Source organism: Capsicum annuum, chromosome 1, assembly GCF_002878395.1.
Source record: "Capsicum annuum cultivar UCD-10X-F1 chromosome 1, UCD10Xv1.1, whole genome shotgun sequence".
In the NCBI taxonomy this organism is placed as follows: domain Eukaryota; kingdom Viridiplantae; phylum Streptophyta; class Magnoliopsida; order Solanales; family Solanaceae; genus Capsicum; species Capsicum annuum.
Window position 1 is genome coordinate 147,860,313 of NC_061111.1, and position 24,171 is coordinate 147,884,483.

At 33.2% G+C, this 24,171-nt stretch overlaps 1 protein-coding gene and 1 pseudogene across 2 annotated transcripts; one reads left to right on the plus strand and one right to left on the minus strand.

The window, feature by feature from the left end:
* Positions 1-1,769: 1,769 nt before the first annotated feature.
* On the plus strand, positions 1,770-4,278 carry LOC107839615 (ubiquitin-like protein 5). Of its 2 annotated transcripts, none has more exons than XM_016683186.2 (2): positions 1,770-2,065; positions 4,076-4,278. In XM_016683186.2, exon 1 carries the CDS (start codon positions 1,833-1,835, stop codon positions 2,052-2,054), a length of 222 nt encoding a protein of 73 aa, XP_016538672.1. In that variant the 5' UTR covers positions 1,770-1,832; the 3' UTR covers positions 2,055-2,065; positions 4,076-4,278. The 2 variants fall into 2 exon arrangements, with proteins under 2 accessions (XP_016538672.1, XP_016538681.1); XM_016683195.2 differs by having other exon boundaries at positions 1,770-2,061.
* Positions 4,279-5,235: 957 nt separating this feature from the next.
* Positions 5,236-20,786, minus strand: LOC107858667 (annotated as a pseudogene).
* Between the last annotated feature and the right edge of the window lie 3,385 nt (positions 20,787-24,171).

Here is a 24,171-nt window from a genome sequence, read left to right on the forward strand (position 1 = left end):
TGTCTTGATTACATAATCTGAAAGTTATGCTCTTAACTCAATTTTATTGAACAAATAACTTTATGAATGTCAAACTGCAGGTTGACAAATATTTTATTGATGCATCTTTTTAACATATACATGATAGGTGAACGGACCCTTATTCACCTTTTATATTTTTCAGATTTTAAGGGATCAAATCCCAAAATTAGTTGGTCCAACCAACTTATCATAAGAACAAGCAACATTAAAAGTAATGAAGAATTTTTTAATTCTTCAATATATGTTAAATATTTAGTATGCACATCTTTGAGATGTCGTAATCGTTCATGTCAATTTATGAACTTTTATTCCAGCAAACTCCAATTTTACCATGACATATACCTTTTACTTTATTAAATTTCAGATATACTATTACATGAATAAATTTTAGATTTACTACTTCAAAAGTAGTTTCAAAGTAATTCCTCTCAATTACTTTGCCTTTTTCGGAGGTGAGTTGTGATACCCTCACAATCAAGTGCACGTTTGTATTGCTAACTTTACTAAATATTAGTTGTACTCATAACAATCAAAATTCTCATTCTCAAGAATGGAATATAATCTGTCTTAAACCTATCAAATTATGATAGCTTATAACCTCTTTCAAAATATTGCTAATTCAAGAGCAAAACAAGGTATATATACAGTGTAGGAAATGTTTCTCTAACATATCTTATCGTCATAATAAGCATGTGAAAATATTATCACTTTTGATAATTATTATCATATTGTCCCTTCACACTTATATTCGTACATTCAATCACTTGTCTTCTTTCATACATAGTATGTACTGCTATCACATTCACTTAAGAGAATAAAACATATTCAATGGGACATGTCTCATAACTTTTCACAAACACCCATTATTTTGTCTTATCCATCACAATATTATTAATATGGTGCATTGAGATTCAAACTCAACGTCTTATCCATTAAAAGACGTCTTAGACATAACTCGGTGGAAATTGAACCCAAAATCTTATCATCATGGTGCATTGGAACTTTTAACCCAATGTCTTACCTCCTTAATGAGATGAGACTTAAATTCATCATCACATCTTTTAATAATATTGTTCTTCATGAACAAATTAAAAGTATAAGTGGTTTCAAATCAATTATTTTTCCTCAAATCCAACAATAATTATATCATTAGTAGCAAAAGACAAATAATATAAGGAATCACTAACCTTGAAATTACCTTTACATTTATAATCTCACTTTGTTTGGAAGAGTCTCGTGCTGATAACGTATTATAAAATATAAAAGAATAAAGAAGAAGAGTAGAGAGAATAAAAACTAATTCTTGTTTCTCTGGAGGGATGAATAACAATAAAGGAAAATCCCTTTATTTATAGGAGAAAACTAACTTTGAGTTTGTAATTTTATCATAAATAGATATATAATATATGATAAAGTAGATATTCACCGTATATGATAATACATTTATAACAATTTCTTATTTTTAAAGTTTGAATTCAAAACATTTCATTGAATGTGTTCCTTTTCAAAGTTGAATGGGACATAGTAATTCAATTTTAATTAGGAAGGAACATATCAAAAGTTGAATATTCCCTTATTTATTCACAAAGTGCGTCTATCCCGCGTAAGTTTAAATTACCAATTATACCCCTAATCCCAGCCTTTTCCTAGTCGACTAAACCAAAAAATTCCCCTATAACAAGGGTATTTTCGTCCGTTCGATTAAGGCGGCGAACGAGCGAACACCCAACACACTATATATACCCCACTTCGCGCTTCACAGAATGGCCAAAACTTTTAGGGTTTGCGTTTTGCGATTTGCGTTTTGAAAGATGATCGAAGTGGTGTTGAACGATCGATTGGGGAAGAAGGTGAAAGTGAAGTGCAATGAAGATGATACTATTGGTGATTTGAAGAAGCTGGTTGCTGCACAAACTGGTACCCGTGCTGATAAGATTCGTATTCAGAAGTGGTACAATGTCTACAAAGACCATATTACCCTCAAGGATTACGAGATTCATGATGGAATGGGACTTGAGCTTTACTACAACTAGAAGAATAGTAGGTAATTTTTTGGAATTTTGGAATTATGTTGCAGTTTTTGAGGGTTTTTTGGGTGTTAATTTTAGGGATTTTTCTAGTGTTGAGTTGAATAATTGGATTGATTTTGTTTATTTGATGTTTTGGTTTGGAAATTGAATGGTTAATTTATGTGATTTGAGTTTTTATGTCCTGCGGCTTTTTGGTTATACGTTTGTGCTTTTGGTTAAGCCGATGGACTATCTATCTATATGAGCGTTAGAGTTAGGGGTAGTGTCTGCGTAACACTCTACCCTCTCCGGACCCAATTTGTGGGATTACAAACCAAATATCTGATCATTATTGGCTGAGATGTAGTCAAAGCACCCAAGTTAGGTTAAGCCTCACAGCTACACACAAGTAGCCAAGAATTTTGAAGGATACTGAGCGGCATAGATCATAATCAAGTTGTAGCAATGGTTTCCCAGTAATCTCCCCTTCCACTTTAAGAATGAGGTGCTTTAAGTTTAATCTGTTCCTGCATCTTGGTAAATTATTACTACTTGGACATGATTCGGTGTACGCCTTTTATTTGGAGTAAAATTGGCATAAGCTATGTGTACCTTAGTAGTATAGTTATCGCTGTTGTTTCAGCTTTTAAGAATGCCACCGCTTTAATCTTATCATCACACATAGCAAAGTATAAACATATTAGAGCTAACTAGACATCAAATTATGCTTTTCTTGCTTAGAGATTTAAGGCGAGGGGGTTTGCTGTGTAAAGTTTGAACTATTGACTTACTGTATGATTATGTTAGCTACAGAATTTTATCATCACAGGTGTTCCTTGTAATTTTACTTATTGCTAACTGTTGGTGAATTTTACTTATTGCTAACTGTTGGTGAATTTAGCTTATTGTTTTGATTAAATGAAGATCAATTTACTGACTTGATGAATTAGTAGATATGAACTTGTTGATTTGATTATAATTGAACATCAATATAGTGATCCTATACATCATAAAGCGTAAAACTATTGAAGTATTGATTTGTTATAATTGATACACAATCGAACCAAAGTTGTTTAGCATCCAATTAGTAGTGGTTGTTTGATCAACTTCAATAGTTTACGTGACTGTAAAGTCCATCCAGTCTGAAACACATCCCCCACCCCCAACAAAAAATATAGGATTTTTTGTTTCTTTTTCTTCTATAAATATAGGATTGACATCATATTGGAAAAGAAAAGCCCGATAAAATGATTCCTCCTTCTTTAAGTCCACAGTTGTGAGGTCCGTTTGCCTCATTCTTCTCATGGATTATGCAGTCTGACCCACCCAAGTCTTTCGTTTCCATAGAACGTATCTTTATTTACTCTGACGGGGCAAGCAAAATGAGTGGTTTTCCTCCTAATGATTTTAGGGAAGCAAGAGAGCCAATTCGTTAGGCGCCGATGAGTTGCTGGCAAAGCCTTCCGGGGAAATCATTTGTCTTTAGAGCAAAGAACCTTGAATAGGATGTGTGGACTGACCTAGGTTGAAGCTAGGGATGTTCCATGCATGCTCTGTGCAAGAAATTCTATGTGGAAGACGAGGCAATGATTCTGACCCGGTTTTGTGTTAGATTTTGGAATTTCTAGTGGATTGCTTTTCTGGACAGTAAATAAAACAAATAGCCAAACACTAGGTGATTTCTTCCCATCTGTTGTAGCCTTGGTGGACAAAACCTGGTACATGTTGCTGGTGGGAGGTGACAGGTACTAGTTGAGGTGCGCGCTAGCTGACTGCCGGACACTACGGTTATCAAAAAAAAAGATAATACATTAATAACAACAGTTACCCCCCCCCCCCCCCCCCCCCCCCCCCCCAAAAAAAAAAAAAAAGTTAAAATACATTTATAACATCCTTTTAGAGGTTACTATTTTTTTCCACCACACACTGATGGAAGCTGTTTATTGACTTTGCTCTTATGTGATATTCATTGTTTTACTATAACGTATCTATTTAGGATTATTTTCGGCCATTGATATTTATTATTTCCATGTCTCTTATTTTAGGTTTATCATGTGATGGAAATACACTGGTGGACTATCTCGGGTGCCATGTTTTAAATAAAGATTGATTGTTGGTTTGTAATGTAAAGTATGACATGTTTAATCAACTCGAAGGGAAATGCTCAGCTTTGTGAATTTTGTGACTGATTGATATTTTGCCTTGTAGTACAAGGGTTTATATATGTGCTCTCAGATTTTCTTATCAATATTTGTGGTTTAGGATATATAATATTAATTTGCTGTGCAAAAAATATTTAGCAATATTATTGGCTTGCTTCTGAATAGATTTTGAATGAGTTGCCTAAAAGGTTTTTAACAGTTCTACAGAATTAAGTCCCCTTCATCCAGAAAGTTACTAGTTCTTGAGTGTGTGTTTTGCGATCGAAGCAAATGTTCTTTTAGGCGGATTATATAACTTCCTGAATTTTTGATTAACCTAAGTCCATCCGTTTATTACGAAGGGATAAAAGCTCCAAGAGCAGCAAACTCTGAAACAGGCACTGTTATAAGATATAACATTCTGCATTACCATCCTTATTTATTTACCAACTTAAGAGAGGTGATGCATTGTCTTTTTGTCCTTGCCCTGACACTTGATAGAGTGGTGGTTTCGAAAAGTAGAAATCACTTAATAGTTACATACTTGTTTGATTAAGTTGCATACCGAATATATCTTTTGGCTCTGTTAATGTGATGTATAGCAAGTAATTACCGCGTATCTAGAGGGTATTAAAAATAAAATTAAATCTGGGCTCATCATATAGAATCTTTTTTGTTATCTTACAGGTGATCTGATTGTGTAAACAATTCTGTACTGCCACAAAACAGAACATGAACTCATAATCATTCTGACTTCAGTATAATTAGTAAACAAGAAAGAGATGAATAAGGTTTCAGATATATAACTTTTGTATAGGGTTTCAGATATATAACTTTTGTCATTCTTTCTAGAACATATTAGATCCAAGGAGTTATGTAAAATGAAAGATCACGCGCATCAAGAACACATGCATTTATTATTAGCTTAATAAGTAGATGGGCATTTTCATCAGATGATAATACAGGAATACATCACTGTGATGATACAAACTTGCTACAACAAATGCAGTTTTAGGTTTTGATGTTAAGAAACTTCTTCTGGACCAAGCTCTCAACAGTGCCCTTTATGTGTTTTTGACGCCTATAGTTTTTGCTCTTTCCCCCGATATTAACAGGCAATCCATTTTCTTCAAAGCTACATCCAAATATAAAAATTATGAGTGAAAATCTTTCGTATTAATGAAGTTAAATATCAAGATAAGTTGACACTAACATTGGAAATAGTTACATACTTCCCAGGGATAGAGATGGAAGGGTGAAGCTTTTGTAGGATCTTTAAAAGTGAAGAAGAGTCACCATTTGCCCCAACTAAACAATATCTCCCATTTGCTGAAGGAACCGCAAATGCTAGTATATGTGCATTTGCAACATCCCTAACATCGATAAATTCATATATTCCGTCAGACCATGCTTCTTTCCCTACATCAAATAAAACACAAATGTGTCAAAGCTGAGCAAGTTTTTGAAACAACATATGGAGTATTGCGTTATGTTTCACAGAGAAGTATTTTTGTTGAAACTTAATTTCACTCATGTTAAGAGAAATTACAACTATATAAACATTCCAAGCAGCTTCTTCAGCCAGGGTCTTGGACAGATTGTACCATTGCTACAACAAAAATAAAGGCTTTGTTTCAACAGGGAATGCAGAATTAAGTAAATTTCTGGTATAACAACTAACCGTTTCTTACTTGGGTTTGTGTGTGTGGGCGTGGGGTGGGGGTTCAAAGTTATTTGGACTGAAATGGGCTAAAATGTGGGTTATAACCCAACCTAATTTTAATTATATTTGATTTCTTTATTTGTTTTTTTATGATTCTTTTGCATGTTATAAAATCATTATGTCTCCTTATTATGGTCTTTCTAGAAAATGAATCAATTTGGGCTAGATATTACTTCAAACTTTAAAGGAGAAGGACAAAAATAGTCCTTCTCCTAAAACTTATTCCACAAAAATAGCTTAATAGTCGTTAAAATAATACCATATTTTAGCCATCTTCTAATCACCGCTAAGAAGCCGCAAAAATAGCATAATATATTTCTTTCCTTTTCAATTGAAACTCACACTTTCCTTCTCCAATTTTACCCCGGGATCCTTTCCATTAAAATCTCACAAATCCTCTTTCAAATACACCATATTACCTTATAATATCTTCATAAATTGTATATAAATATACAATATCCTCTATCAATTAGCTTCAATTTTTTTTTTCATTCACAATTAGCTTCAGTTGATACGAAATTATGGCTTCAAGTTCGATTTTAGTTTCAATTATGCTACAATACGGACGAGAGTGGTTACGTAATGTACAGTTCAAAAAGTTTACAATCAATGGAGTACTTTTGAATTCGGCTTGCAGGTACGAATATTTTGTTGATGAACTGTATAAGCAGTTGAATCTAGAGAGAAATTCTGGTTTAATGGCAATAAAATACATTGTAAAGAGTGGATCTATGACTATTTACAATGATATGAGTGTTAGACTTTATATGGAGATGAAGAACAAAAATTTAGATATAAATGAATTTCCGTTGTGTATAACACTACAAAACACATTTGAAAATGGAGAATCCTCAATTGAAAATTTGATCGAAACATCTCCGGCTGCTATTCAAGTTCATCCGATACCTATTTCTGATTATACAATTGAAGATGTAGAGATTGAAGAACAGACCAAATCGATAATTAAGGATCCACTTCATAGAGATGTTGAAGAAGGGCAGCTGTACTGGGATAAAAATACAATATCAAGTGTGATGAAACATTATGCAATCCGTGAGAGATTCCAATTTAAGGTGAAAAGATCATCATCATCAAGGTATAAACTATAACTACTTTATATGACCTGTGTCAACAATGTATAATGTTTATATTTTATTAGAATGTTGGTTTTAAATTTGCATAAATACTGCATATAAACTGCATATGACCGACCCGTGTACAGACTGTGTAACTACTAGGACCTGTATATATACTGCATATGAACTGTGTAATTTTTGTATAGCACCTGCATATATATTGGATATGAACAGTGTACTGCATATACATTTATTGTATATAAATGTATCTAGGTATTATCTTAAGTGTATCAATCAGAGATGCAATTGAACTTTTAGATCTTCAAGTCAACAAAATTTATAAGTTTTCATGGTGACCAAATTTATTGATGATCACACTTGTCCAATTGTGGAAAATATGCTTTCACAATTGCATGCTATTTCTTTAACCATCGCTAAAATTGTGAAGCATAACTTTCTAAATCTAAAGTCAACATACACTCCAGCAGAGATCATGGAAGAAATGAGAAACTTGTACGGAATTAGGATGAACTACAAAAAAGCATATAAAGTTAAAGAAAAAGCACTTGAACTGGTCAGAGGTTCCTTGCGTGAATCTTATGCTAAATTGCCAGCTTACCTATACCTGGTAAACACAATAAATCCTGGATCATTCACAAGACTACACAAAATGGAGGACAATCACTTTTTATATGCTTTTGTCGCGTTGAGTGCATCAATTAAGGGCTGGAGATATTGTATGCCTACCATTGTTGTTGATGGAACTTTTTTGAAATCTGCATACAAGGGAACAATGTTGTCTGCTAGTGTTCTGGATGCAACAGGTGAGTTTTATGAAATTTTTTTAGACAATATTATGTATATGCTGGCATGCACTGATAGACACTTTCCTACTTGTTTAATCGGGACATATTTTACCACTAGCATTTGCTGTTGTTGATTCTGAAAATGATTCTTCATGGGAATGGTTTTTGCCACATGTTTAACACTGCTTTTGGTGAAAGAGAAGGCATGTTCATAGTATCTGATAGGCATGGCAATATATTAAAAGCTGCTGCACTTGTAGCTCACTGTATATGCATATACCATCTATGGAACAACATCAAGGGTAGATTTAAGAAGAATCAAAAGCAATTAAAGGGGATCTTGTTTACAATGACCAGAACATACATAAAGACAGATTTTGATAGGCTTATGAAAGATATAAACAAAATCAATAATAGAGTGAAGGAGTATCTGTTTGATATAGGCTATGAAAAATGGTCTACAACTCATGCCCATGTCAACAGGTTGATGTTCATGACTTCAAACTATAACGCCCTAAAACCGGAACGCCACACGGTGCTCATGATCCCGAAGGACCACAAGCTAACCCTCTTATGATATCTATACCTGAGAACTGCATAATATAATAAAATAAATGTGAAAACTAGCGAAAACTTGCCATCAGGTTTAAACATCTAAAATACTCAAAACTAAAACTGAATAATAATACATCTGTTTGAAAAAGCCTCTAACTGTCTGAACTGTGGAGTTGATAGGACATGTCCCTAACTAACTTCGTCTACTAAGAATAAACTGAATCTAATAAAGTACTGAAATAAGAAATATCCTCAGATGATAAGGACTCACTGCTACGTCTACCGCTGCTGACTGAGTCTGGACTGCTAAGGGTACTCTGGATCTCGTGCTTCTGAACCTATGGCGTCAAATAAAACACCATAGCGCAAATGCGTCAGTACGTTTGAATGTACTGAGTATGCAAATGGGGTAAAGCTGAATGTAAGGGCTTATGAATGAACACAACTTAACTAAATGATATGCAAGAGCTGGATTAGCATATATAGAAAATTTATAACTACTTAACATACTGTGACTAAGCATACTGGGACTGAATCTGATAACTGATACTGAATCTGAAACTGATACCCATACTTATTAATACTGATAAACTGGATGACTGAGTCTACTGATAATGGATATCGACTGGCTGAATCTGAGATCAAACCTATCTAGCAGGATAACCTCTAGATCTTCTGATAATGATTAAGATTTACTAAGCTTAAGATTAGTCCTAACTAATGAGTGATTTATGGAACTAATAATGATAATACTCAACTGAATCTGAGACTGAGATCAAGCCTACCTGACGGGTGGTCTCGGTAAGTATTAATACTAAATAGCTTTGTGTGAGACCAGGCCTATCTAATGGGTGGTTCATGAATCACTGGAACTATCTGAGTTCCTTACTGAGATAGATGACTGTATCTGAAAGTCCTGATTTTTGAGTTCTACTTTGAAGACTGATGCTGAAACTACAACTGTTGGAGTTCTTACTTAACCGAAATGCCCCGAGTCTGAACTAATGAGGTCTAACCTGTAACCCTAGTTGGAAGGGTGTCAATACCGTGCCACGAGTAAAGACCTCTCTGGTCAAGCCTTTCTAACGGGTGACCTTCAAAAGAAAGTCAGCCTAAGGCTATGTGGACTCCTGCAGGTAGTCAAGCCTTTATCTGACGGGTAACTCCTCATCCTGTGCTGGCTATGCAGTTCTGTAGTATAGGTGTTGCTGCTAACGACTCCGCCTCTCTAACGGGGAAACCTCCATCCTGCACTCGCTCGGTGCTAGTTCCTACTTCCAACGGAAAGACTCTGAACTGATCCTTAACTGAACTTAGACTGAGTTGAATATTATTATTGATTATCTTACTTGATTGACCTGACTGAGTTCACTTGGTTCCGTTATCTGACGGAATACGTTTGAATTCTACTTTTTGTCTGAATACTACGGAGTTCTGTAACTCATTGATCTTTACTAGAATTTGATCTGAATACTGAATACTACTGAGATCTGAACTGAGTACTGAGCTTGAATAGACTGAATATTGAGGTTTACTGATTTTCTTAACATCTGTACTGATTGAATTCTACTAATCATAGCACGACTGAGATTCTTTTGAACTGACTTGGCTCTAGGCACACAACTATATTTTTTTCAGGCACAAGTACCCCTAGGACTCGATGGAAGAAAACTGACAAACATGACTTCTTGAATATATAACCAACATCCACATTACAACAATAATCTATCACATAATATCATAACAGTAGTCTATCATTCGCAACATCATCAAAGAAGTATCACTTCAAGCACTTGGGAACATTCAATATGTAAATTGTATATAGAGGCACGCTATTGTCTCATGAATTATTCAACAATGAAAGTCCACATGAATAGGAAGCACATGCAGCATACTATTCTTTATTCATCTTGGCATTACAACAAATACTAGACATGCATTAATTGTCACAATGTTGAGGGTTTATACCTAATATGCCACAATGGTACTATTTTCTTCATATAAGCATTCTACCCAACATATGGGAGGCACACTTTGGTCATATAACAATTCATTACCCTTAATTAACATGATTACATAATTTAACATGCTTTTTGAAGAGGCTTTGTCATGAATATCACATAATCAACACATACTAGGGTTAAAGTTTGCATCTTTGCAATCAAGACATGAATTAAAACTCAATATCAACATGAACTTCATCCTCAATTCACATGTATCATAAAATCTCATGAAAACATAAACTTAAGAATTTTATAAAGGGTTCCTGAACTTCTTGGGTGGAAGAAACCCAAGAATCGATACTTGCATACCTTAGTTTCTTGATTTGGAGAGACTTGACTGAGGAATTCTCGAGTTCTTGAACCTTCGGGTTGAAACCCTAGGTCGTTCCTGAGAGAAAATTAAGATAAAACTTTATAATTTGGGTTGAATGAGGCTGAATCTTGAAAGAGATCTAATGTTTCTTTAAGGTTCTTGAAGAAATCCTTAGGCTTGTTCTTGATTTTTTTTTATTAGGGTTTAACTCCATTGGGAGAGAATGTTCTAGTTCTTGAGGAGATGATCTTGAGAGAAAACCCTAATCTTGTGGTTGAGAGTGTATGAGAGAATTTTTGAGATGTTTAACTGAAGAAAAATAGGAGAAAGTTACGTCACTTGAGTTTTATAAGTCGTGGGAGGTAAAGGAAAAGACCAAAATACCCTTACGAAACCACTTCCCGATTGGTAAAAATCTTAGCTGACGACCAAGGCTGAAATATCGTCAAATTTGTGATAAGTCGTCACAAATGTCATTACTTGGGAGTTGGTTTCTGCTTAAGGCTGATGACATTTGTGATAAATCATCACACTTGTGATAAGTTATCAGAAATATCGTCACTGGGGGCTGGATTCTGCCTAAGGCTGACAACATTTGTGATAAGTTGTTACACTTGTGATAAGTTATCAGCAAATGTCGTCAGTCAGTTTCTCAGGCTGACATACTGGAGTAAAATAGGCATAACTCTTTGATCCGATATCGGATTTGGGCTAAATTAGTATAGTTGGAAACATAATTCAAAGATCTTTCATTTGACATATAGTAGGTCCTCTAATTCTATATACACAAGGAGTTATAGTTGATTGAAGTTGACCTAGTTTTGACGCTCACTAAAACTTGAACGATAGGAAAACTTTCAACTTGTCCTTAAGTTAGGGGACCTCTATGATCTTAATTCATGCTCAAATATATTACCACACTACATAATTGATTAACACACTAAATTTATATAGGATTCAAGGCTTTTGGAACATCTACGCATATGAATAATGGATTTTCATTCTAGTCCGAAATGTTGGGTGTTACACAAACATAGTAGAATCCCTAAATTCAGCAAATAGAGATACAAGATACCTGCCAATTAAAAAATTCCTACAATTTATGATGGATCTGGTTATGAGATGGAATAATGAGTATAGACAACATTCAAAAGCAACATTTACAGAACTGGAAAATAAATATAATATAATAATGAGGAAAAATCTCATTCTATCAAATAAAATGAAGGTATTACTTCTTATTTCTACTTCACAGACACTTACATATTGTAATGTGTACACTATATACTAATATATTTGTACATTGCAGGTGATGGGTTCTACTCACTATTCTTATGTAGTCATTGAGGAAACTAGAAAACAAAACATTGTTTGCATGAGTTAAAAAAATACTCCTGCCTATAATTTCAAGTAGATGGCATACCTTGTCCACATGCTATGGCGGTCCTAACTTACACGCATATGGACTTACAAAGCTATTGTGCTCTATATTACACAAGAGAAAACTTTTTGAAAGCATATGAACTTCTAGTTATACCACTTCCTGATGAAACAGCTTGGCACATCCCAGCAGAGATATCAGCTAATATAGTACTGTCACCAATCTGTAAACCAAAACTAGGAAGACCAAAAAAAAACAATCGAGGAAAAGGCATTATGGACTACTTTAAGCAACAAATTTCATATGGGCGTTGTGGAAAAACAGGCCACAATCGAATAACATGTGGAAATACTCCAACAAGAATCTAATAAGTTGCTACTGCAAGAACACTTTAATCTTTCTCATTTTTTTTCCTTGAAAAAAGACTATTCTTTTTATAGCAATGTAATAGCAACAATATTATTTTACTTCAAATGCATTCTACTCTTATAGAAATCTATGCATTATGATGTTTCATTTAGCCACATTCTTTGGTGAGGTGCACTAATCAACCCATCTGAGCTGGGGGGTATAATTTTTCTACTACAATGCTTAATAAAACTACATATCATCTGTGTCAATCATGTATAATACCTATATACAGTTTGAATATACATAAGTACTAGTATTTGTCTTTTGAATTAATTAACAAATACATAGCACCTCTATATTTTGAATATAACTACTTTTATAAACTATATAAATACTTTATTATAACAATATATAAGTTGTATATCTGGTTGGGATAAATGTATAAAATTGTAGAAATAGTTTACTTAAATTGTGTAACAACTGTATAGGAACTGAATAAATGTTGCATATATACTAAATATTGTAACTACTGTATAGGACCTGTATATGAAGTACATATGGCCTATGTACAGGCTGTGTAACTACTATATAGGACCTGTATGTATACCGCATCTCAAGTACTGCATATGAACTGTGTAATTTCTGTATAGCACCTGCATATATATTATATATTAGACTATATAACTACTTTATATGACCTGTGTCAACAATATGTAAGTTTTATATTTTATTGGAATGTTGGTTTTAAATTTGCATAAATACTGCATATAAACTGCATATGACCTGTGTACAGACCGTGTAACTACTATATAGGACCTGTATATATACTGCATATAAAGTATTGCATATGAACTGTGTAATTTCTGTATAGCACCTACATATATATTATATATTAAACTATATAACTACTTTATATGACCTTTGTCAACAATGTGTAAGTATTGTATTTTGTTGGTATAAATTTGCACAAATATTGCATATAAACTGCATAACTTGTGTACATACTGTATAACAACTATATACGACCTGTATATATACTGCATATAAAGTACTGCATATGAACTTTTACTTTCTGTATAACACCTGCATATATATTGGATATTAAACTATGTAGGAACTGAATAAATATTGCATATATACTGAATATCAACTTTGATCAACAAAACTAACATTTCAGCATCAATTCTACAGAATTGTATCAATTACTAAAACATATAGTATTCGGCATAACATTTCATAATAAGAATCTCCGAGTGTATCAATGCAAAATAGAAATAACCCTAAGCATTTCAACACTAAAACATATCTAACATCAATGCTTCAAAGACATTTCTAACTAAATTTGCTGCACACCATCCTTTTTCTTCAACAATCGACCAGTAGATTCATCTTCACTAACTACACATTAGCTTTGTTTCTTCTTTCCATAATCCCACAACAACACACCATAATCCCACAACAACACACCATACCGAGTATGAATAGCATGAATATCATCTAGATGATTAGAAATTTTAAGACCATCAAGCAAATACTCAGCAAAGGCAACAACAAGTACACCACAGTCCCTGTAAACATAATACATCATCATTATAATTGACAAAAAAGTATGTCAAAATGAGCAATTGAATGTGCATTCAATATATTATGTGTTAGCTTGCGTTGGCAGTCCATCAACAATACGAATATCAAAAGAGTTAGCCACTGGAAGTCCATCGCTCCTATTTTTCCAAAATCCAATACAAGAAAGAAAGTGTGGAATTAATTCTGAATACGTTGCAACTGATTTCTGAACATGAACGACATGCCTTGCACCATGCATTGAATCATACACATATATGCATTGATCTTTAGAAGATAACCTCGCCAAAATCCAGTGAAACTCCTCATCAAGATTAATTTGGAAAAGAACATTGTCAACGCTATTCCATGGGATGTTGCATCTCATAAAAAATCCAAGCATGTACTCAACGATTTGATGTTCTTGAGTGATAAGTGTTACATCTCTATTGTTCTCCACAAAACGCTTATACAAAGTCTGAATCAAGCAGTTAAACCAATAATCGGTGGTTGTAAATTTAACTGAATCACAAGCAGACCCTTATTTTGACTTCTTTCGCAAATAGTAAAAGATAACATCAATATGCTGAAAATACAAACAACAAAACCACGTTAAAATGCTAAAAATGAATACAAAACACTAATTTAAATCATATAAATACAAGCTACTTATATAACATACATCATATCAACTACTGCATACAAACCGTGTAGGACCTGTATATATATACTGAATAGCAACAACTGCATTTAAATTATGTACATACTGTGTAAACACTGCATAGGACCTGTATATACATTGCATATTAAGTGCTGCATATAAATTGCACATAAAGTACTGCATAAATAAAGCATAGAACTTATATAGCATTCATCATATATAAAATTTCAGTATTCCAATTAGATTATCACTATCAAGTACAGAAATAAAAGATATATAACCTACTTAACTAAAAAATTCATTACTTACTGAATCGGTTAACGATACTCCTGGATATGCCAATGTGAAGAATCACTCTTTTATTTTAACAATATCAAATCCATAGTCAAAATGTTTTCAGAGAGCATTGACAGAATCGGAATAAACAGGCCTGGAAAAAAATGTTACAAAAATTGTAATATATGATAAAATAAAGTAAAACAAAAATAAATTACAAACAGAAACTTAGATCTGTTTGCAACGATCTCGCAACAAACCTGTTAAACTTTAACGTCACTTTCATATCATCAATTCGCTCCGTAATACTCTTCACAAAAGGATGCTTTATAGACAAGACATGTTTTCTTGACTGAGCATTCTCTATACACTTAGATGATTGGCCTTCAACTTTGCCACAACTAGAATTAAATTTTGACAACAATGGAGAGTCACATACTGCCGCTGACTTACATAATCGGTGAGGAATAGTAGGTGTTTCATCCAACATAACAGGCGCAACCACCATGTTTTTCTCAATCCCTTTAACATTATCACTTGTAGTTGCATCAACTTTTCTAGCATTATCATATACTAAATCAGTCGCATCAGTTGTTGCAACACTCTTATCGGGTTGAGTGAACTTAGAAATTTCAGCATCTGAAATTTCTGACCAGTAAAGCTCGTTCTAGCTAACCACTGCCACATCACCTTCTTTTTGTGTCTTTTGATTATGAAAAGGTTGAGTAAATTTAGACACTTCAAAATCAGTAAAATTAGACCAATCACTATCAACCTGACTATTTCTACCCTTCCCGATATCCTTATTTTCACTTGAGCTTTGTGTGAACTTTAAAAAATCAAAATTTGGAAAATTCTTCCAAGCACCATCCTTTAAATTTTCAGCCGAAGAATCAACATCGACATGACCACCTACACAATCACCTAAAAAATTAACTTTCTCTCCAACGACATCCACCAAATGCCCAATTACATCACTACCTACACAATCTATTGCTTTTCCTACATCATCCATCAAATTGTCACTTATATGATCCACTTCTGATACAACATCATTTTTTTGTCCCACATTACGTGGATCATTAACTTGATCATCACCTGTACCACCAACATTAGGTGTCTCATCGTCTTTTTCATTTGAGTTGTCACCATCGTTATCACCAATTGATGTACAAACCTTTAAAAGAACTTTATAAAATAAGTATAATAGTGTATATAAGATTTGTTAAAAAAACAGGAGAAATTCAGGAAAAGAATACCTTCGGCTCATTCTTTATATCTAGAGCTCGAAAAATTAATTCAAATGAGGATTTCATAAACTTCTCCATCGAGGAAACCTTTTCCATAAACTAAACATAAAAGAAAAAAGTCAACACTTTAATTAACAAAAACATACAAATATTAATAAAAACCTTCGAAATTTTATTTTAACATGACTTCGTAAAAGTGCCAATTCATTACCTGAGCTCGACTGACTAAATGCTTGTTTACTGGTGCTAGGCAAATCAACAGAGTGCACAACCGCATCCACAGGTTTGAAATCAGGTAATTGAAGGATTGTTTTTTCAAGAACTGTCGGCGTAATGTTACGCAACACAACCTGCACATAAAAAACAATACTCGATATTTAAGAAGCACATTATAATTTAACAAAGCATATATAAATTATAATTTAAAACAATGATATACCTGCTCTTTCCTAATATCCAAAAATGCAGACTTGACATCCTTGTATGTTGGTCTATACTTTACAAACCAATTCAATATATGTGGCATACCATTGCCCACTCGGTCAGCAAGATGGCCATCGGCATAAGGACAATACTCATAAAACCAACACTGAAATACAAGAGGAAAACCAACACAATGATACATAGTTTTTTGCTGATAAACCTTAGACTTCATTGACTCCAACATCAGACGAAAATACAATTTTCCCCAAAAAACTATTTCATAGTTCCCAGATTCAACCAATAAGAAATCATTCTTAGTTATAACATAACTGTATGTGACAAAAAAAATAAATGAATGAATGAATAATAAAACAGAAATTTGTAAAGCATCTTCATCACATCACCACTTTTTTTTCATGAAACACTCTTCTAAATCAAGCTTTGTGACCTTGGACTTTCTTGAAAAATACAACTCCATCAGCTTACTTTCTTCACTAACAACAAACTCATTATTGTAATTTCTGGTACATTTTAAGTCGCTAATATAGCAAACTCTGGTAAGCTGAAACGTAACCTAGTGTTATTCACTTTAATCCATATTTCATCATCTCTCTCACAAACAAGTTTCCTAAGCAACATTCTATGGATAAGTTGATTTTGAGGAAAAACATTTGGTAAAGATAAGAAATACCCAAAGCAACTATTCTTAAACAAATCAAGTTGCTTCTTGTCCAACTTAGATTTCAACCCAATCACAATAGTACAGTTTGTGTGCACACTGAGCTGACACTTGTAATGATCAGATGGACCAAGAAACAAATCTCAGACCTACAATACATAAGTGTGCTTTTAGGTATAAATATTTCAAAAAGCTATATATATTACTCATACAGTGTTGCTAATTGTACACTGTTACAATATAAATAGTCAAACTATACACAGTTCTTGTACAATCCTGATACACAAATAGTTGTACAGTCAATATACACTAAGTATATGGATATAGTATAAATGTTCAAACTATATACAGTTCTTATGCAATCTTGATACACATATAGTTATACAGTAAATGTACACTAATCTTACTAATACAGTAATCATTACAACAGTGTTGCTAATTTTACACAATTACAATATAAATATTCAAACTAGACACAATTCTTATATAATCCTGATACACAGATAACTGTACTGTCAATGTACACTAATTTACGCATACAGTATAAATATTCAAACTATACACAATTCTTATAAAATCCTGATGCACAAATAGTTAAACAGTCAATGCACACTAATTTTAGTCATACAGTATAAATATTCAAACTATACACAGTTCCTATAGAATCTTGATTCTCAAATATTATGCATTTAATGTACACTAATTTTACTCATATTACAATAGTCTTGTTAATTTTACACAGTCACAATATAAATATTCAAACTATACACAGTTCTTATTCAATTCTGATACACAAATAGTTATACAGTCAATGTACACTAAATTTCACAAAAATCACTACCCAATATATTTCATATAAAACAATGACACATATTATATACATCAATAACACATATATTTCAAACATACACAAATTCTACATAACAAGTGAACATCTATCAGACATAATTAATACATACAAAAGCACAAACAATGTACCTCAAAATCAATTAATTTGGGTATTTTTCTCTTCCAAGGAACTTTTTTACTTTTCTTTTTGGATGATTGAGCATCATCTTCTCCGTCATTTGATCGATTCCCTTTTTTCATTTTTTTTGGAGGAACAAGAGCATCTCCTTCATCAGTCACAATTATCTTCTCATTTCCTTTAGATAACTTACCATCATATTCATAATTTTTTGAATCACTATTTTTTTTGGATTTTTTACGAATGACAAGAAGATCTGAATCATCACTCAGATCTGTATATGCCTTTTTTTTAGTTGTTTTTTGTGTTTCGCCATTGATGGATCAACTACTAATTTACCTCGAGACCTAGTAATTCGACTAGGACTAGCATGAACATTCTTCAAATCCTTCAATCGAACTTCAGGATCTGTTAAATCTTCAAAATCATCATCTGGAGCAACGAAATTCGGATCATATCTTATACCTTTACCAACTAATTTTGTATCAGTATTAATTTTTTTTTCATTTTCAGCACAACAAACTTTAGAAAACCTAATCGCAAAGAACAGTTGAAAAAGGTAAGGGGACTGTAGGTATCAGTTATTACCCCTTTTTCGGAAAAAAGACAATTGCTAGCGTGAACTATAGATACAAGTTTTTTCTTTTTCTTGAAGAAAAAGTGCAACTGCAAAGGGCGCATGTGATTTTTTTTATTCTTTAACGTGTAGTTTATTAAAATAGAGGGCGTGTGTGGCTTATTAAAATAAAGGGTTAATAAATGGTATTAAAAACAGCCAAAGTATTACTTTTGTCTAAAATGAGAAACGTGAGCCATTATTGTCTATTACTTTTTAAAAAAGCTACGTGGTGTCTTTTTCCCAAACTTTAATGCGTTGAACTGAGTGAGGCTGAGCTACTAAATAGATGGGCCAATAATCAACCCAAACTTGAGCGGGTTGTGATTTTGTTTTGCCACCTCTAATTTTAGCTGATGTGAAGCTTGATTCTAGTAATTCAGCCAGACAATATAACACTAATCAAATGAAAAAGTAGGAGGAGCAAAGTGTAGACTACAAATTGAAGGAATTAACCTTTCTTTCTAGGCAGAATTTTGGATCAGAAAACCAAGTCTCATCAGCAACTGCTCCAGGGATATACCGATTTTGATTACATATTATTAAAGCTGTGGAGGAGGTTATGACCATCTTCTCACTGATGTTGATTTGGCATATGGACTAAGAACATTTAGTGTCCCTTTTACAACAGGCTCCACTAGTTCCTCCTGATCTATCAAATTAAATTAATTAATGTTCTGCTTTATCAGTTACTCGGTTGATACAAGTCAAATGGCCACCTTAATTTTTGAAGACTTGATTGGAGGTCATAATTTAAAGGCTCAAGACTTGGTCACCCCGAGGGCACAAGAATATGCAAGGAAGACCTGTTTTGAGCACAAGCAAGACGGTGTGTGAAAGATTGCTTGGAGCATCGAAGACTTGAGGACTCACGATTTTGGACAACACTTAATGGGTCATGATTTGGTCATCTTCATTAAGGATACTTTGGTCACTTCATTGGGTCCAAATGCACTCCATGGCCACCCCACCCTTTAAGGCATTATTGTCATTTTTCCTTGTCTTTTAATAGAATATAAATAGAACATTTTAAATCTTTTTCTCATTAGTTGTTTATTGATGGAAGACAAACTCTCTCTCTAGTGTGAGGAGTGTAACACCCCTTAGTTGTAGGGCTTAAAAAAGCCACCAATCCGTAACTAGGGCTGTCCAAGTGTGGATATCACTTGTGTTGCATTGTTGGCTTGATACCTTGGTGATTAGGGAGGTAAAGTCCCTCTTTTTTCAACGTAAGAGTTTGGTGTTAACATTCATTAATCTTAGGGTCCTTACATGTGGTTAGGGTTCTTAGATTCTTGAATATTGTATGTCAAACTATCTATCCATCTCTTTTGTTAACATTGTATTTTTGTTGGTCTTTGAAGTCTAGTGAAGCCGTGTGGGGCTCTTTCGATTCACTAACATTGTTGTTCTTGTGTTCATCTCTTTTCTTGCTCAAAACTAAATCTAAAGTCTAGTGAAGCCGTGAGTGGCCTATTTCTATTCACTAGCACCTTGTTGTTCAGCTTGTTGCTCTTTTGTTGGCTTGAATCTCTTGATACACACTTAGTCTTGTATCATCGGTGCATCAAAACTATCGCTATATGTGGGGTTTAGGGGAGTGCTGAACCAGAATGGTCTATTGTACGCAACCTACTTCACATTTCTGCTAGAGGCTATTTCCACAGTTTGAACCTTATAACCTCCTAGTCACATGACGATAACTTTATCAGTTACTCTAAGTCTCCCGTTTTATTACCAAATTGGGATCAGTTACATAAATGAGTATACAAAACATGGTAGTATGTAAAACATGGTTACCTTGGACTTAGCAGTGAAAGAAACAGGTGAAGCTGTATGAAAGACACCTTCATAACCCTGAATGGCAAGCATCAAGTGTTTGTTCTTTGAGTAAATCTGCCTCAAATAGTTGCAACCTCTGGTTAGCTCCATCAAGGCCTAACAAGTGCCCAACTTTGCTTCTATCCTCTGCCATTTTACAATATATTATTATTACTCTCCCTTTGTTGCACTTGATACTGAGTTTAAGACAATACATAAAACTTTTAAATCTTTTTATTTTAAATTAAAGATATCTCAAATGTATCAAAATATTTTTATTCTTATGGTCTTAAATATATCATATAAAAAGTTAAAATTAACGAGTTACTAAAAAAGGAAAGAAAATTACTTTTCAAAAAAAATTAAAAAAAAAAATAGACCAAACAAATTGAAACAAGTTAACATTTTCTAACTCCCTATCCCTAACTGACAGACCACCCTAGACCTCTCCCACCAAATATTCTATCCCATACAAGTCCCAATTCTCAAAAGTTAGTTAATTCATAACGTTATATTTTTTGTAAAACATATTCTGTTTACTTAAAATAAACTCTAAAGTATGTGAAAAAAGTATTTAAAATTTCCCGTAGAAAATATCTTTTTCGGCTCCTAAGTACCAAACATACCTACGTCCTCACATTCACGACAATTTGTTAAGGACTCGTCTGATATGCAGCATGGGACAGTGGCGGAGCTACAACCAACGAAGGGTGGTGAGATGAACACCCTTCGTCGGAATTTTTTTTCAAGTATATAGGTTAAATATAGATATTTATGGTTATATACATGTTGTTGCACACCCTTGATAAACTAGAAAAACATAGTCCAGTGGTCAAGAGTGTGCATTTCCGCATCAACAACCCGGGTTTGAACCTTGGCAGGTACAGCGGTGCTTTATTTTCTTTATTTTTTAAACAGTTCTTTGCCCAAGGGAAAATATGAACACCCTTAACCAAAAGTCTGGCTCCGCCACTGGCATGGGATGTAACAATTTCATGGGACAAAATGGAAAAATCATTTATTTGCATTTGCTTGGTAGGATAACGAAATAATCTCATAAAATATATTGAAATAGCTAACAATTTCTTTCTTACTACCTGAAGAAATATTCCCAACCTTTTTGGTTGTCTTAAATTTGCAAATCGTACATATCACTGCATGTACACATCTTGCAAGTTTTATATTCTAGGACAACAAAAAGAATAACATACCCGATATATTTTTATAAAGTGAATTCTGAGAAGAATAGAATGTAGAGAGTATTTAACCAACATGGGTTATGGTGCAGCGGATGGGGCTGCTCCACCCTTAACCAGAGGTCGAGAGTTCGACTCTGGGCATGGAGAAAACTTTGTTGGGAGCGCTACCCCCCGAATGGGGCCCTACCCGACGCAAATCTGAATTAGTCGGGCTCCAATACAGGTATCGGATACCGGATGGGAAACCGAAAAAAAATAGTCATTTTATTTTTAATAAATATTATATTATTCATCCAAGTCTCACAATTAGAAATAACATCATAACTAATAACAATCATTTTTCTGGTGGTACGAAGTTGTGTTATAGTCTTGGGGGTTCTTCATTGTCACTAAAATATTCATTCTCTGCTTTTACAACTTCATTATCACTGAACATCTCAATTACTTCTTTTGACAGAATTTCTTCAAAATCTTCTTTAAACTTGGCATTGCAGGAACTGTCAAACTTTAGTGAATGTTGTGGAATCTCATCAATTACATATTTCATATTTTTAGAAAGAGATACAAAAATCAGCTATTCATTAAAAATGTATCATGGTAAGACAAGATGTATCAGCATAAAAAAGGAGATTTGAAATAGAAAAGTATAAGAGATGCATAATACAAATATGTATCAGGTGTAGAGATACATATTACTACTATATATAAGCATTAGTTAGCTGACAACTCAAGCAGGCAACTGATGGTTGTCATGCCTGCTTCCAACTGTCTGTTTGCTTCGTAATTTTACTATATTACTCCTAATTAATATATCATTTATGTATTAGAAAATTAATAATATTTAATAAAATAAAGTGAAATAGACATTTATGATATGTTTGCTTCAGCTACTTCAGTCGTAATTTTATTATATCACCACTAATTAATTATTATAAGTCATCTAAGTATTAAAAAATTAATAATATTTAATAAAAAAGATAAAATAGACATAAAATGATTAATTAACTATTGATTTTTTAAATTAATTCATCATCTTATATGATGCCCATTTAAATTTTTTTCACAAGTATTTTTTATAGCAATTTTGCTATATTACTTCTAATTAGTTATTATACATCATTTATAGGGCTGTTCAAAATCAAATCGTATCCAATAAGCCACCCGCAAAATTGATTTATTGGATTATTGGTATCGGCTTATCGGATAAACAGTTGGTGAACGGATTAAAATTTTTTAATTAATGGCTTATTGGGGTAGGGGTGGATTACACAATTTCTTATTGGATAAACCGTTAACCCGTTAGAATTACCATATATACTTATATTTTTTCACCTCGCTACATAAAATACATATTAATTTATATTATTATAAAATATAAATTCAAACCTAATAGATCTATATTCTAACCTAAAGGCCCTTTCCTAATTAACCCTAATATAATATAAAATTAAATAATTTTGTGATATCATCATTATATATATATATATATATATATACGTATAGCTTCGAAAGGCTTCAAAGCAGAAGTATGATGCAGTGATCATGGAAATCATGTCACATTATTGGTATGAATAAGTTCAAAGACTTTACTATTGTGATTTCCAGTGTTATTTTCTATTTCTTGTTGACATAGGGAGAATATTAGACATCATATATGTGTCACGAATCTATTACTATACCTTGGCGCAGGTGAAGAAGTTGTAAGAACATTAGGGACTGAAGTTGATTGGCTAGAAAAGAAAATCCAGGAAATAGTTCCTGGTATTAAGCATGTGGACATTAAAGCACATAGTTCAATTGGTGCATCCCCGTGAGCTTGTTACGATCAAATACTTAATTTGCAGTAATGTATGTCACTTTTGTTTCAAGAATGTCATAATGTGAAGAGAAATTAATGTACTATAGTTTGGGCGAATGAAACTTTTTGTTTACAAAATTGAGAGTTCTCTTTGAAACATATACTACATAAATTGAAAAATTTGTCATGATTGAGATTGATAAATATTCTGTTCCATTTTCTGTAAGGTGTTTACATTCAAGTGGGAATTGTGGATATCTGATAAACCGTCTAATAACCGCCCGATAATTATTTATCCATTATCGAACCAACCGATATCTTATAGGTTGGATAGTGAGTTTGTATATTTTAAAATCGATAATTGTTAAGGCAAACCGTTAAGTGTAATAGTTCATCCGATTCATCCGATAAGCAGCCCTAGTCATTTAAGATATGTCTGCTTCGCTACTTCAATTGTGATATTTGATTGTCTCTCGAAATTATACCAGTGTCACTTAAATTGAAATAGAAGAAAAATTATTATAAATCACAATAATTTACAG